General features: G+C 48.6%; 1 protein-coding gene across 1 annotated transcript in view; it reads left to right on the top strand.

The window, feature by feature from the left end:
* The window catches only part of LOC137525468 (E3 ubiquitin-protein ligase TRIM58-like), a 115,509-nt gene that overhangs the window by 47,710 nt on the left and 50,515 nt on the right, over positions 1–17,284 (top strand). Inside the window, exons 3-5 of the mRNA XM_068246568.1 lie at positions 1,436–1,469; positions 6,846–6,907; positions 7,856–7,901. Coding sequence (XP_068102669.1) covers positions 1,436–1,469; positions 6,846–6,907; positions 7,856–7,901 — 142 coding nt within the window. The remainder of the gene's footprint in view (positions 1–1,435; positions 1,470–6,845; positions 6,908–7,855; positions 7,902–17,284) is intronic.

The following is a 17,284-nucleotide window of genomic DNA, read 5'->3' as shown; positions in this document are numbered from 1 at the left end:
ACAGTACGGAGCGGCCCGTCTTCTGGAGCACTCAGGCTCCTGAAGATTGTTGAAGCCTCCCACAGCGGCGGAAGTGAGCAGTCTCCGACCAATCGGTCGGAGATCACTAACGGGGGATTCCGTACTGGAACGCGGGCACCATAGGAGGAACAGGAAGGCTCTATAGGACCCAGAGCCTTCCCACTCCTTAGGTGAGTATCTGATTTTTTGTTTTTTGTTTTCAAACTCACTTCAGACTTACTTTAACCACTTCACCACTGAGGGTTTTACCCCTTGAGCACCAGAGCAATTTTCACCTTTCAGCGCTCCTTCCATTCATTCGTCTATAACTTTATTATTACTTATCGCAATGAAATGAACTATATCTTGTTTTTTTCGCCACCAATTAGGCTTTCTTTAGGTGGGACATTATGCCAAAAATTATTTTATTCTAAATGTGTTTTAATGGGAAAATAGGAAAAAATGTGGGAAAAAATTATTATTTTTCAGTATTCGGCCATTATAGTTTTTAAATAATGCATGCTACTGTAATTAAAACCCATGAAATGTATTTGCCCATTTGTCCCGGTTATAAAACCATTTAAATTATGTCCCTATCACAATGTTTGGCGCCAATATTTTATCTGGAAATAAAGGTGCATTTTTTTCAGTTTTGCATCCATCCCTAATTACAAGCCCATAGTTTATAAAGTAACAGTGTTATACCCTCTTGACATAAATATTTAAAAAGTTCAGTCCCTAAGGTAACTATTTATGTTTTTTTTTTTATTGTATTTTTTTTTTTTAATTACAAAAAAAAAAAAAAATTGGAGTGTGGGAGGTAATGAGTTAATTTATTGTGCAAAACGAATGTATTTGTATATGTAAAATGCTTTAGGGTGTAGTTTTACTATTTGGCCACAAGATGGCCACAGTGAGTCTTTGCTCATGCAACCTGTAAGCGTCCGGAAGGACGCTTACAGGAAGCACTATGAGGCTGGGAAAATCACAATGATCGCGCTGTTTCTCATAGAAGCAGCAGATCATTGTGGGGGCTTAGATCAACGAACGGGAATGGATTTTCCCGTTCATTGATCTCCGGGCGAGCGGGCGGCGGCCTGCACGAGCGTCGGGAGCGCACGCACGAGTGGCGGGAGTGCGGACAGCGGCGGTAGCGCGGGAGGTACAGATTTCTCCGTCCCTTGGTTTTATAAGGGTGGAAAAAGGGATGGAGAAATCCATACCACGGGGGGTAAAGTGGTTAAAGGTTATTATGCTGTTGCTTATTTTTTTAGAGCAGAGAGAAAGTTCTGAGTTCAGGGCCACTTTTAAAGCAAATCCCTCTTGCTTCAGGTTTTTTTTTTTTTTTAAAGAAACAATCCAATTCAGTACAAAAATTGCTATTGTTATTGTACTTGTGCTATATGACAGAACTCTTTGTTTCTCTGTCTTGCAGTTCATATACCAGAGACCTGTCAGTACGACCGCCAGTAAGTACACCCATCAACCGTCCGTAGAAATACTTTCTGGTTAGCCTTCTTGAACCATAAACATATGTCTGCTTTACCATTAATTAAATCGTCTTCTTCTTGTGTCCACTTTTCTGTTTGTTGATATGTTGAGATTCATTGTTGATAGTTCTCTTCTCCAATCAATGAAAAAACACCTGTGAGGTAGAAACACTGCACTCTAGTGGCAGGAGGTCACTCTGTCAATCTTGAAATTGAAGTGCATTGTATAAGATGTTTATGGGCAATATGTGCTTTAAACAGCATATATCTAATGTGTGCTTTGGGTTCTGTGGAGACAATACACTTTGCAAAAGTTGTTGTTGTAATTTGAGACAATCATATGAATTTAAAGCTCTTGCATGCCACATAAAGTAATAAGGCAGGCCCACCGGCCCTGAGTTTGACACCGGTGATATAGAGCCTGCTCCCAGCAATTTATAGGACTTGGGACATCCTCATGCTTTTATATAAGGAAGAGTGGGAAGGTTTTCTCTATCGGTTTTTCTGCATCCGCTCTTGTAAGGAGAGGGAGAGCTACATGGACAGTTGTATTGGATTGACAGGATCAGTGGACATATACGGACAGTAGAAGAGAATAGTTAAATAGTTTTTTGGGCTGTACAAACACTTCAAAGGCAAAGGCAATCAGTCACTGCTATTGCTCATATATCACTATGTGGATGTAAAGGGGCCCATACACTGGTCGATTTCAGCCATCGATCAATTGATCGATTCTATAGAATCGATCGATCAAAAGTCAATTCTTTCAAATCTATCGATCGATTTGTGGCCGATTTCAATCGATTTTGATGGATTTGATCTATCTGACAGGCAGGGGCGGCGCCAGGGGGGTGCAAGGGGGTGCTCGAGCACCCCCTAGAATTGTCCAAGCACCCCCAAAGCACCCCCTGGAGTGAACTGACTTCAGGCGTCTAAAAGACGCCAAGTCAGTTCACACAGCGGCAGCACGGAGCAGCAGGCAGGGCTACGGTAAGATGGCCGCCCGGAGCCCTGTTCTGCAGACTTCGAGTCTGCAGTGCATGGCTTCGGGCGGCCATTTTCCCGTAGCCCTGCTCTCTGCATGCAGGCAGGAAGTCTCGTCGTGACGTCGGGAAGGAAGAGGATCGTGGGCGCGCGGGCGCTGCGCGCCACAATGAGGTCGGGACTCGGGACAGGAGGTCGGGAAAGAAGGTCTTCTGGCTGTAGGTGAGTAAATGGGTTTTTCTTTTCTTTTTCAGGTGATGCTGATTGTGCATATTGGGGTCATATCTGCTACGAATTGTGCATATTGGGGTCATATCTGCTACGGATTGTGCATTTTGGGGTCATATCTGCTACGAATTGTGCATATTGGGGTCATATCTGCTACGGATTGTGCATATTGGGGTCATATCTGCTACGGATTGTGCATATTGGGGTCATATCTGCTACGGATTGTGCATATTGGGGTCATTTCTGCTACCGATTGTGCATATTGGGGTCATTTCTGCTACCGATTGTGCATATTGGGGTCATTTCTGCTACCGATTGTGAATATTGGGGTCATTTCTGCTACCGATTGTGCATATTGGGGTCATTTCTGCTACCGATTGTGCATATTGGGGTCATTTCTGCTACCGATTGTGCATATTGGGGTCATATCTGCTACGGATTGTGCATATTGGAGTCATATCTGCTACCGATTGTGCATATTGGGGTCATATCTGCTACCGATTGTGCATATTGGAGTCATATCTGCTACCGATTGATTGTGCATATTGGGGTCATATCTGCTACCGATTGTGCATATTGGGGTCATATCTGCTACTGATTGTGCATATTGGGGTCATATCTGCTACCGATTGTGCATATTGGGGTCATATCTGCTACCGATTGTGCATATTGGGGTCATATCTGCTACCGATTGTGCATATTGGGGTCATATCTGCTACCGATTGTGCATATTGGGGTCATATCTGCTACCGATTGTGCATATTGGGGCCATATCTGATAACGATTGTGCATATTGGGACCATATCTGCCACCGATTGTGCATATTGGGACCATATCTGCCACCGATTGTGCATATTGGGACCATATCTGCTACCGATTGTGCATATTGGGACCATATCTGCTACCGATTGTGCATATTGGGACCATATCTGCTACCGATTGTGCATATTGGGACCATATCTGCTACCGATTGTGCATATTGGGACCATATCTGCTACCGATTGTGCATATTGGGACCATATCTGCTACCGATTGTGCATATTGGGACCATATCTGCTACCGATTGTGCATATTGGGACCATATCTGCTACCGATTGTGCATATTGGGGCCATATCTGCTACCGATTGTGCATATTGGGGTCATATCTGCTACCGATTGTGCATATTGGGGTCATATCTGCTACCGATTGTGCATATTGGAGCCATATCTGATAACGATGTGCATATTGGGGTCATTGGACGTGTTTTTTTGTTAAAATCTGCTCACATTACGTGTATTTTCTTGAGAAAACCTGCACAATTATGTGAATTTTCTGGGAAAAGGGTCACCAAAACTTGGGCCCTCTGTCTTTGCGTTGCACTTTTAAAGGGAACCCGAGGTGAGAATAATATTGAGGCTGCCATATTTATCTCCCTTTAAGCAATACCAGTTGCCTGGCTGCCGTGCTGGTCCTCTGCCTCTTATTCTTTCAACCATAGACCCTGAACAAGCATGCAGCAGGTCAGGGGTTTCTGACAATATTGTCAGAACTGACAAGATTAGCTGCATGGCTTGTTTCTGGTGTAATTCAGTTCACTACTACAGCCAAATAGATCAGCAGGGCTGCCAGGCAACTAGTATTGTTTAAAAGGAAATAAATATGGCAGCCACCATATCACTCTCACCCTGGGTTCACTTTAAATTACAGTTAGCCCCGCCCTCATCCGGTCATGACCACGCCCATTTTTTCGCCGCGACGCGCTTCGTGCGCCGCAGGTTGTAGCCACACCCATTTTTTGCCGCGGCGCGCTTCGCGCGCCGCAGGTCGTCAGCTCCCCCGGAAATTGGTCCAGCACCTGCATAGCACCCCCTAAAAAAATTTCCTGGAGCCGCCACTGCTGACAGGATAGAAGATCTAGGTCGATCTGCTGCTGGTAGCAGATTCATGGCCAATAGAGTTGCATTGGATCTAATGGTCCAATAATGTATTCAGATAGATTTCCAATAGATTTCATGCTGAAATCTATTTGAAATCTGTTCCTAGTTTGTGACACACGTCAAATAGATTCCTGTCAGATTCGACTTGACAGGCATCTGACAGAAATCTATCTGATGGTGGAATCTGCTGCAAATCTATAAGTGTATGGCCACCTTAAGGTTTTTTATAATCATTTTAAATAAAAGGTTACTATTGTGTACATTTCCACAAAACTTTATTTTGCTACTGTAATCTCACATTTGTACATAATTCTTCATCATGTACACATACTTTCTCCCCTCAAAAATTTGCTGACAGATTTGCTAATCTATAAGATTGTGTCATAGTTTTGGCAAAAACATTTGGGAATGCGTTTTCTACAGATTCACACATCACTAAGGTTGGGGCGCAGAAAAACCTAAGTCCTAAGATCAGTGGCGTAACTACAATTAATGCCCCGCCCCCTCCTTCCCCCCCAATGAATGAAACTTAGATAGGGCCATGCCAAAGTTCACACAACTTTCCTTGCCTCCACTTGGTGCCCTTCATGGCCTGGGGGCTAGTGATGTACCTAAGGATCTATGGGCCCCAGTGCATATTTACATTGACCCCCCCCCCCCCCCCCAAACCCTCTGTACATAACAATTGATACGGCGCACCAAAACCTGCCAAGGACAACCACAGTGTCAGAGATGCAAGAAGGGGATGGGGAACAGTTTAGTAATGATTACTACTATTCAAAGCATCTATAGACGTGATTATTATGAGCACAGGACCAATAGAGAGATAATACTGCAGTTGAGGGAGGGCCCCTCTGGACAAGGGCCCCAGTGCAGTCGCAACCTCTGCTCCCCCTATTGGTACGCCACTGCTTGGGGCCCATCTTACAAAGTTCATAAAACAAATGTGGCCATCATGATCTCCACACCCACAAGTGTAACCACAAAACACCTGATCTGAAGTATAGTCCCCTTTATGGGAAGTAGGGTGGGTTAGTATTTGGGGCCCCCACAACTCTGGGCCCCCCTGCAGGGGCTGATCCTTTCTAGTTAAGCCCCGTCTACACGTGGAGATGTTGTGGCGACCCGGCGGCTCGATTAGCCGCCGGATCGCCTCTTCCTCGTCCTCGCGCGTCCCCGCCGCATCCCCGCTCACGCGCCGGATTCGATTCCCCGCTCGTCCCCGCGCGTCCCCGCCGCATCCCCGCTCGCGCGCCGGATTCGATTCCCCGCTCGTCCCCGCCGCATCCCCGCTCGCGCGCCGGATTCGATTCCCCGCTCGTCCCCGCGCGTCCCCGCCGCATCCCCGCTCGCGCGCCGGATTCGATTCCCCGCTCGTCCCCGCGCGTCCCCGCCGCATCCCCGCTCGCGCGCCGGATTCGATTCCCCGCTCGTCCCCGCGCGTCCCCGCCGCATCCCCGCTCGCGCACCGGATTCGATTCCCCGCTCGTCCCCGCCGCATCCCCGCTCGCGAGCCGGATTCGATTCCCCGCTCGTCCCTGCGCGTCCCCGCCGCATCCCCGCTCGCGCGCCGGATTCGATTCCCCGCTCGTCCCCACGCGTCCCCGCAGCATCCCCGCTCGCGAGCCGGATTCGATTCCCCGCGCGTCCCCGCCGCATCCCCGCTCGCGAGCCGGATTCGATTCCCCGCTCGTCCCCGCCGGCGCCGCTTATCTTCCGCTCGATTCCCTGCCATTGTCCCCTCGTGGGGAGCGAGCAAGGAATCGGCGGTGAGGAGATCCGTCCTGTCAGATCTTATCAATCGAGCCGCATCAGCGGCTCGATTGATAAGGACCATCGCAGCTGCATCTACGCGTGTAGATGCGGCTTTACGCCCCTGCCTAAGATCATATTGATAAAGCAGTCTATCAGATTATCTGTTAGTTTATTAAGTATTTACTGAATTGGATAAGGAGTCGTATTGAATTAGAATCTGCATATTTATCAAATGTATTTGATGAAATCTACCCCTTCTCTATACGCCCTACATACAGCCTACACTGTAAAACCTCCATTACAAGTGGCGACCTCTCATGGCGAAACTTAAGTAAGCAGCATGGGAGTCACATTTCCCTCCCCTTTTTGATGGTGGAAATATTGTTTGTGTTTATGAATACTAATTATCGTTTTACATAATTTATTGAAATTTTTTTTTTAAGTTGTTCCTTGTTGCTTTTCTTTTCTAGCCCTCCATGTATCCCTCCCTCAAACAGTTTTATAGTTATCAGTAAATCGCAAGGTTGCTCCAGTAAGTATACAACATCGACTTATCGATATACTAACTGTTTAAATGATTTAATATATGTACAGATATGAATGCGATTCCTGTTCTAGACTGATATCCTTGTTGGGTACTTTCAGGCTGATAAAATTTGTATGCATATTTTTTTGTATTTATATCGCTGTAGTGCTGTACAGTGCTTCTGCAGTGCTGTACAGAGTATACATTGTCTTGTCACTAACTGTCCCTCAGAGGGGCTCACAATCTAATCCCTACCATAGTCATATTTCTGTGTACTGTATGTATCATAGAGCAGGGCCAAGTTTTGTATGCATAGTAGTCTAGGGCCAATTTACGGGGAAGCCAATTAACTTATCTGTATGTTTTTCGGATGTGGGAGGAAACCGGAGTGCCCGGAGGAAACACACACAGATACGAGGAGAACATACAAACTCCTTGCAGATGTTGCCCTGGCTGGGATTTGAACCGGGAATCCAGCGCTGCAAGGCGAGAGTGTTAACTACTAGGCCACCGTATGCATAATAAGTTCATACCTTGTGTCCCACCCCCATCATGCCTTCAGCACACTTTTGGCCACACCCCCACCACATATCCACTCATACAATACCTTCAGCAAAGTATATTTCTACCTCACTTCTAGTCCTTCAACAACTCCCAACCCCACCCCCAACTGCACTTCCACGTGAGGGATATCACACCACTCCTATAATTACTCCCGAAACCACACCTTTATTTACTTTCACCTCAGCTCCAGTTACACTCACCTCACCTCCAGTTACCCTCACCTCCAGTCACTCTCACCTCAGCTCCAGTTACCCTCGCCTCAGCTCCAGTTACCCTCGCCTCAGCTCCAGTTATGAACAGGTCAGGGTTTTTAGGTCACACTTGTCGTTTCTGTCATCAGTTTAATACTCAGTCTAATTTTGTTAACTATCTCTTTATTGTTTTCCACAGTTTTACAGCGGCCATCAACCTCGCAGAACGAGTTCCTCACCATCCCGTATGTACCATAAACCCAACCAATTACTGCTAGCTTTATTCATAAAAGTTCTTCATCTCTGTCACCATCCTCCTCCCATCAAGACTGGATTCCTACATCTCCTCCCCAGACCAACTTTATTCTGGCTCCCCTTTTGTATGCAGCAGCTACCTCTAGCATCTGCAGCAGTCCCATCTTCCAAGTGGAACATCCAACTGCAACAGCCCCTCTCTTTCAAATACAATTACATTGGGTGGCCTTTCCCCTCTTCTATTAGAAGCCTCCCTTTTCCATTAGCAGCCTCCTCGTCCATATGCATCAATCCCTTCTCCATCCGCCTCATTGAGTAGTAACAGCTCTAGACTTTGACCCACAAATTAGGCTGTGCTTTCCACTAGTCCTAAAAGTTGGCTCTAGGATAGCTGTCCTTACTAAAAGTAATGTATGGTGGTCCTTTTTGGAAAACTAAAATGTTTGCTTCTAAAGTCCTTAGTGCTTGTGGAGGGTTCCCATTCCCATTGTTTGCAAAGTGTTAGGGGGTTATATGTTGGTGAAGGGCATATTTAGGCATCAATCGGCAGTTAAAATTGGTTTGAGGATAGTGATAGGCATCAGGAAGAGGTCCATGTAGGGTGGGAAGCTACAGTTAGGGGTCAATATAAGATTAACATTGAATGGAGATAAGTTGTAAAGCATGCCTTAACTAAAAATAAATAACACAGGTGTCCATACCTGGGGGGTTCTTCAAAAATCCCATAATGTTGGTGTCTGCATCCTCAGCTTAGCTGGCCACCTGTTAGGATTAGTGTTGGGCGAACATCTAGATGTTCGGGTTCGGGCCGAAACAGGCCGAACATGGCCGCGATGTTCGGGTGTTCGAGCCGAACTCCGAACATAATGGAAGTCAATGGGGACCCGAACTTTTGTGCTTTGTAAAGCCTCCTTACATGCTACATACCCCAAATTTACAGGGTATGTGCACCTTGGGAGTGGGTACAAGAGGAAAAAAAAATTTGCAAAAAGAGCTTATAGTTTTTGAGAAAATTGATTGTAAAGTTTCAAAGGAAAAACTGTCTTTTAAATGTGGAAAATGTCATGTTTCTTTGCACAGGTAACATGCTTTTTTTCGCCATGCAGTCATAAATGTAATACAGAGAAGAGGTTCCACGAAAAGGGACCGGTAACGCTAACCCAGCAGCAGCAGCAGCACACGTGATGGAACAGGAGGAGGCGCAGGAGGAGAAGGCCACGCTTTGAGACACAACAACCCAGGCCTTGCATGAGGACAAGAAGCATGCGGATAGCATGCTTTGTACCGGCATGCAGTCATAAATGTAATAAAGATAAGTGGTTCAATAAACAGGGACCACGCGGCAACGCTAACCCAGCAGCAGCAGACGTGATGGAACAGGAGGAGGCGCAGGAGGAGAAGGCCACGCTTTGTGAGACACAACAACCCAGGCCTTGCATGAGGACAAGAAGCATGCGGATAGCATGCTTTGTACCGCCATGCAGTCATAAATGTAATAAAGATAAGAGGTTCCATAAACAGGGACCGGCAACGCTAACCCAGCAGCAGCAGCAGCACACGTGATGGAACAGGAGCAGGCGCAGGAGGAGAAGGCCATGCTTTTTGAGACACAACAACCCAGGCCTTGCATGAGGACAAAAAGCGTGCGGATAGCATGCTTTGTACCGCCATGCAGTCATAAATGTAATAAAGATAAGTGGTTCAATAAACAGGGACCACGCGGCAACGCTAACCCAGCAGCAGCAGACGTGATGGAACAGGAGGAGGCGCAGGAGGAGAAGGCCACGCTTTGTGAGACACAACAACCCAGGCCTTGCATGAGGACAAGAAGCATGCGGATAGCATGCTTTGTACCGCCATGCAGTCATAAATGTAATAAAGATAAGAGGTTCCATAAACAGGGACCGGCAACGCTAACCCAGCAGCAGCAGCAGCACACGTGATGGAACAGGAGCAGGCGCAGGAGGAGAAGGCCATGCTTTTTGAGACACAACAACCCAGGCCTTGCATGAGGACAAAAAGCGTGCGGATAGCATGCTTTGTACCGCCATGCAGTCATAAATGTAATAAAGATAAGTGGTTCAATAAACAGGGACCACGCGGCAACGCTAACCCAGCAGCAGCAGACGTGATGGAACAGGAGGAGGCGCAGGAGGAGAAGGCCATGCTTTTTGAGACACAACAACCCAGGCCTTGCATGAGGACAAAAAGCGTGCGGATATAGCAGCAATGCTTTTTGCCGCCATGCAGTCATAAATGTAATACAGATGAGAGGTTCAATAAACAGGGACCGGAAACGCTACACCATCCAAGATGTTCATTGGTCATGTTACTTGGTTGGGGTCCTGGAGTGTTGCGTAGTCATTTCCAATCCAGGATTGATTCATTTTAATTTGAGTCAGACGGTCTGCATTTTCTGTGGAGAGGCGGATACGCCGATCTGTGACGATGCCTCCGGCAGCACTGAAACAGCGTTCCGACATAACGCTGGCTGCCGGGCAAGCCAGCACCTCTATTGCGTACATTGCCAGTTCGTGCCAGGTGTCTAGCTTCGATACCCAATAGTTGAAGGGTGCAGATGGATTGTTCGACACAGCTACGTCATCTGACATGTAGTCCTTGACCATCTTCTCCAGGCGATCGGTGTTGGAGGTGGATCTGCATGCTTGCTGTTCAGTGGGCTGCTGCTGCATGGGTGTCAGAAAATTTTCCCACTCCAAGGACACTGCCGATACCATTCCCTTTTGGGCACTAGCTGCGGCTTGCGTTGTTTGCTGCCCTCCTGGTCGTCCTGGGTTTGCGGAAGTCAGTCTGTCGGCGTACAACTGGCTAGAGGAGGGGGAGGATGTCAATCTCCTCTCTAAAGTCTCCACAAGGGCCTGCTGGTATTGTTCCATTTTGACCTGTCTGACTCTTTCTTCAAGCAGTTTTGGAACATTGTGTTTGTACCGTGGATCCAGAAGGGTATAAACCCAGTAATTGGTGTTGTCCAGAATGCGCACAATGCGTGGGTCGCGTTCAATGCAGTCTAGCATGAATTGAGCCATGTGTGCCAGAGTCCTACCAGAATCCTCATCATCCTCTTGTGAGCGTTGTGATAGTTGTTGTGATGCATCATAGTCGTCACCTTCCTCCTGGTCTGCTTCAGCTGACCATTCGCGCTGAATTGTGGAAGTCCAACGTGCACCGCTCTGGCCCTCGTCAGTGGTGGCATGAAATTCCTGCTCCAACTCCAGCTGTTCCTCCTCCTCTTCTTCGTCATAGCTGCTGGGGCCAGCGTTTCCTGAGGCGGATGGCCTGATGTTGGTACCATCACGCTGATCGTTTTCTCCTTCAGATTCCCCCAGTTGCATCATGACAGCTGTTTCCTTGATTTTCAACATTGACCTCTTCAGTAAACACAGCAGTGGTATGGTAATGCTGACTGAAGAGTTGTCACTGCTTACAAGCAACGTGGATTGCTCAAAATTTTGGAGGACTTGGCAGAGGTCCAACATGTTGGCCCAATCGGATCCACAGAAGCTTGGCAGCTGTCCCGATGCGCCTCGGTACTGCGCCGTCATGTACTGGACCACTGCACTCTTCTGCTCGCAAAAGCGGGCTAGCATGTGCAGCGTAGAATTCCAGCGCGTAGGGACATCACACAGCAAGCGATGGTGGGGGAGATTGAAGCGCTCCTGCATCTTGGCGAGTGCCCCCGAAGCAGTACTGGAATTTCTACAATGTTTGGCCACTCGACGCACCTTCAACAGAAGATCGGCCACGCCTGGGTATGTCCTCAGGAACCGCTGAACTACTAGGTTCATCACGTGCGCCAGGCAAGGGATGTGTGTCAGCTTAGCCAACCTTAAAGCGCGAATGAGATTACTCCCATTATCACACACAACCATGCCCGGTTTCAGGTCCAGCGGTGCCAGCCACAAATCCGTCTGTTCCTTTATTCCCTTCCAAATTTCCTCCCCTGTGTGCTGCTTATCCCCAAGGCAGATCAGCTTCAGCAACGCTTGCTGACGCATGCCAACAGCTGTGCTGCACTGCTTCCACGATCCTACTGCTGCTGGGTTAGCGTTTCCGGATGAGGTACAGCTTTGAGATGCGTTGGAGGAGAAGGAGTCAGAGAGGTAGGTGCTGCTGTTGTTATCCAGTGGGAGGGACGGCGGTGCAGCTGTTTGCGGCGTGGGCAACACCCGCGCCGTAGCAGGTGAGGAATCGCTGCCAGGCTCCACAAGGTTCACCCATTGCGCGGTAAGGGAGATGTATCGACCCTGGCCGAACGCACTCGTCCAGGTGTCAGTGGTGAGGTGAACCTTGCAGGCAACGGCATTCTTCAAGCTTCGGGTTATTTTGCTGACCACGTGCTCATGCAACTCAGGCACTGCAGAGCGTGCAAAGTGGTAGCGGCTGGGAACCACGTAACGTGGGATGGCCACTGACATCATGCCCTTGAAGCTGTTTGTCTCCACCACTCGATATGGCAGCATTTCGCAGGCCAGAAGCTTGGCTATGCTGGCTGTTACTGCCACGGCCCGGGGGTCATTTGCTGGCAATTTCCTCTTGCGCTCAAACATCTCCGACACAGACAACTGAACCGTAGCGCTGCACACGGAAGGGCTGTTGGTTGTTGTGTTTGATGAACACTGGGAGACCTCAAGAGCACTACTCCGGAAAGTGACAGTGTCAGCGTCGTCTGATGTTTGTGAATGTTGTGAACCACGCAATGGCTGGGCTACTGCTGCTGCTGAGGCGGGTCTGGTGGTGAGTCTGGTGAACCCAAGGGAGGCAGTGTTGCTGGTACCCTGTCCTGCCGAGTTTGCCCACAGAGTGGGATGTTTGGATAGCATGTGGCGGCTCATGCTGGTGGTGGAGAGGTTGTTAATACTTTTCCCCCTGCTCAGGCGGGTCTTGCACACCTTGCAAATCGCCATGGTAACATCCTCAGTGCAGTCTTCAAAGAAAGCCCAGACTTTGGAGCACCTGCCTTGCTGGCGATTTCTGTTTGCGCCTCTTTTGCCTCTCACTTGAACTTCCATGCTTGCGGTGCCTACCTTGTGGCACAAGGCGAACTCGTGCAGCAGTGGGTTCTTCAACAGACTCATCTGTGCTGCTTCTACGACGGCGATGTTCTCGGTCACAAACAAAATCTGGGTCTATGTCCACATTGTCCATACCCTCCTCTTCCATCTCCTGAAACTCGTCATATGTCATTGTGGGGGGCCGCCGCCGTGGAGTAGAGCTCCCCAGAACAACCTCTGCGCAGCTCACTCCAACGTCGTCTTCCAGATCTCGTCGGCCGACCTCCTGCAATTGCAACCCCTCCTGCCCAACTTGCTCTGGGATTTGGGTTTCCGAGTCCTCCTCGGACTCGCCTTGTATTTCAGTGCGCGGTGCATTTCCCACAGTTAATGGTTGTGAATCCGGGCACAACATTTCTGGCTGTTCCTCCATTGACCTTTGAAAGGTGGAAGTTTGTTGGGCTGGGAATAGCTCCTGCGAATACCCCATTGTGTCCTGAGGTAATTCATCGGACTGGTTATCTGGCAGTTGTGTGCGTGGTGTCGCTGCCGGTTGTGTCAGCTTTGTGCCCACTGGCTCCTTGTAACTGGCTGAGGACTCGGACCTCGTGCGTGATGTGCTGGTGCTGCTTAACCCACTGCTGGACGCTTGAGAGGCCATCCAAGTAATTATCTGGTCCTGTTCTTTTGGATTTGTGAGGGTTGTTGTCCTGGACAACATGGGCGATATTGAGTGGGTTTTCTTGGGTGCTCCCCTGTGGCCTGTACGTGAACCGTCAGGGGAAACACCTCTTCCCTTGCCCCTTCCTCTTTCACCGGATTTCTTCCTCATTTCACTTATCCTTACAGTACACGCTGACTGGCAGCAGTACAGTGGCAGTACAGAAATGCTATACAGTACCACTATTCCCAGCAGCGACACAGAGCACAATGCTATACAGTGGCGGGTGAGCGGTGTACCACTATTCCCAGCAGCGACACAGAGCACAATGCTATACAGTGGCGGGTGAGCGGTGTACTACTGTTCCCAGGCCCAGCAGACACAGAGTGGAAGTAAACACAATGCTATATAGTCTGGCTGAGCCGTGTACACAGAGTGGCAGTACACACAATGCTATATAGTCTGGCTGAGCCGTGTACACAGAGTGGCAGTACACACAATGCTATATAGTCTGGCTAAGCGGTGTACACAGAGTGTCAGTAAACAACGGTATATAGTCTGGCTGAGCGGTGTACACAGAGTGGCAGTAAACACAATGCTATATATAGCGTGTCTGAGCGAGGTGCACAGTGGCAGTACACACAATGCTATATAGTCAGGCTAGGCCGTGTACACAGAGTGTCAGAAAACACAATGCTATATATAGCGTGGCTGAGCGAGGTGCACAGTGGCAGTACACACAATGCTATATAGTCAGGCTGAGCGGTGTACACAGAGTGTCAGTAAACAATGGTATATAGTCTGGCTGAGCGGTGTACACAGAGTGTCAGTAAACAATGGTATATAGTCTGGCTGAGCGGTGTACACAGAGTGGCAGTAAACACAATGCTATATATAGCGTGGCTGAGCGAGGTGCACAGTGGCAGTACACACAATGCTATCTAGTCAGGCTAAGCCGTGTACACAGAGTGTCAGAAAACACAATGCTATATATAGCGTGGCTGAGCGAGGTGCACAGTGGCAGTACACACAATGCTATATAGTCAGGCTGAGCGGTGTACACAGAGTGTCAGTAAACAACGGTATATAGTCTGGCTGAGCGGTGTACACAGAGTGGCAGTAAACACAATGCTATATATAGCGTGGCTGAGCGAGGTGCACAGTGGCAGTACACACAATGCTATATAGCCAGGCTAAGCCGTGTACACAGAGTGTCAGAAAACACAATGCTATATATAGCGTGGCTGAGCGAGGTGCACAGTGGCAGTACACACAATGCTATCTAGTCAGGCTAAGCCGTGTACACAGAGTGTCAGAAAACACAATGCTGTATATAGCGTGGCTGAGCGAGGTGCACAGTGGCAGTACACACAATGCTATATAGTCAGGCTGAGCGGTGTACACAGAGTGTCAGTAAACAATGGTATATAGTCTGGCTGAGCGGTGTACACAGAGTGTCAGTAAACAACGATATATAGTCTGGCTGAGCGGTGTACACAGAGTGGCAGTAAACACAATGCTATATATAGCGTGGCTGAGCGAGGTGCACAGTGGCAGTACACACAATGCTATATAGCCAGGCTAAGCCGTGTACACAGAGTGTCAGAAAACACAATGCTATATATAGCGTGGCTGAGCGAGGTACACAGTGGCAGTAAACAATGCTATATATAGTGTGGCTGAGCGAGCGGTGTACTACTGTTCCCAGCAGCGACACACAATGACTGGGGGGGACCCTGGCTAGCGTGGCTGGAGAGCGAACTACCCTGCCTGCCTACCCAAAGCTAAACCCACTGAGAAATGGCGGAGATATGACGTGGTTCGGGTATTTATTTACCCGAACCACGTGACCGTTCGGCCAATCAGAGCGCGTTCGGGCCCGAACCACGTGACCCGTTCGGCCAATCACAGCGCTAGCCGAACGTTCGGGGATTGTTCGGCCATGCGCTCTTAGTTCGGCCATGTGGCCAAACGGTTTGGCCGAGCACCGTCAGGTGTTCGGCCGAACTCGAACATCACCCGAACAGGGTGATGTTCTGCAGAACCCGAACAGTGGCGAACACTGTTTGCCCAACACTAGTTAGGATCCCCAGTTCTGCCTGTCATTGCAGTGATGGGCTGACTCTGCATTTGCTTCAGTCTGCACATTACTGCAATGAAATTATATGCAAGTCTGTGAGGATTCTCAGTTCTGCCTGTCATTGCAGTGATGGGCTGACTGTCCATTTGTTTTTGTCTGCACATTGCTGCAATGAAATTGCACGTGTGTGTGTGCGAGGATTCCCAGTTCTGTTTCTCACTGCAGTTATGGGCTGGCTTTGCATTTGGCTCAGTCCTGCTGCAGTGAGATTACATGGGAGTGTCTGAACACCTGCAAAGTGAGGGCCTTGTTAGCGGAGTACTTAAGATCCAGACTTCCCTGCAGCCTTGGCTGTCGCATTCTGTTATGCTCACCAGCAGGCATTCTGTCTGGCGAGGCTTAGCTTCGTGCAGGTGAACTCCCAAAGTTGCAGACGTCCAGGATTTGATGCAAAGTGATGTTTTATTTACAGTGAAGATATGTACATGAAAACGTTCAGAGTAAATTCCAGACAGTTCAGGAACAAGCATGCGACATTATGCTCATGAAGCAGCTTTGCAGGAATATTTAACCAGACAGTGTTAATAAGTTCAAGTCCACCAGCAGGTATGTAGATATTCATCCAGAATACAGCATACAGGAGAAGAGCAAACACACGGGTAATAACTCCAAGAAGTCAGGCAGGACTGGAGCAAACAGACAGATTATAATTCCAAGGACTAGAGATGGGCCGAACCTCCGATTTTAGGTTCGCGAACCGGGTTCGCGAACTTCCGCGGAAGGTTCGGTTCGCGTTAAAGTTCGCGAACCGCAATAGACTTCAATGGGGATGCGAACTTTGAAAAAAAAAATAATTATGCTGGCCACAAAAGTGATGGAAAAGATGTTTCAAGGGGTCTAACACCTGGAGGGGGGCATGGCGGAGTGGGATACACGCCAAAAGTCCCCAGGAAAAATCTGGATTTGACGCAAAGCAGCGTTTTAAGGGCAGAAATCATATTGAATGCTAAATGACAGGCCTAAAGTGCTTTCAAACATCTTGCATGTGTATACATCAATCAGGTAGTGTAATTAAGGTACTGCTTCACACTGACACACCAAACTGTTCACTGAACAGAACAGGTATGCAGTGGCGGGTTCACAGAACAGGTATGCAGTGGCAGGATCACTGAACAGGTATGCAGTGGTGGGTGGGTTCACAGAACAGGTATGCAGTGGTGGGTTCACAGAACAGGTATGCAGTGGTGGGTTCACAGAACAGGTATGCAGTGGCAGGATCACTGAACAGGTATGCAGTGGTGGGTGGGTTCACAGAACAGGTATGCAGTGGTGGGTTCACAGAACAGGTATGCAGTGGTGGGTTCACAGAACAGGTATGCAGTGGTGGGTTCACAGAACAGGTATGCAGTGGTGGGTTCACAGAACAGGTATGCAGTGGCAGGATCACTGAACAGGTATGCAGTGGTGGGTGGGTTCACAGAACAGGTATGCTGTGGTGGGTTCACAGAACAGGTATGCAGTGGTGGGTTCACAGAACAGGTATGCAGTGGCAGGATCACTGAACAGGTATGCAGTGGTGGGTGGGTTCACAGAACAGGTATGCAGTGGTGGGTTCACAGA

This window comes from Hyperolius riggenbachi, chromosome 7 (genome assembly GCF_040937935.1).
Source record: "Hyperolius riggenbachi isolate aHypRig1 chromosome 7, aHypRig1.pri, whole genome shotgun sequence".
Taxonomy (NCBI): domain Eukaryota; kingdom Metazoa; phylum Chordata; class Amphibia; order Anura; family Hyperoliidae; genus Hyperolius; species Hyperolius riggenbachi.
This window is presented reverse-complemented; position numbering and strand designations above follow the sequence as displayed.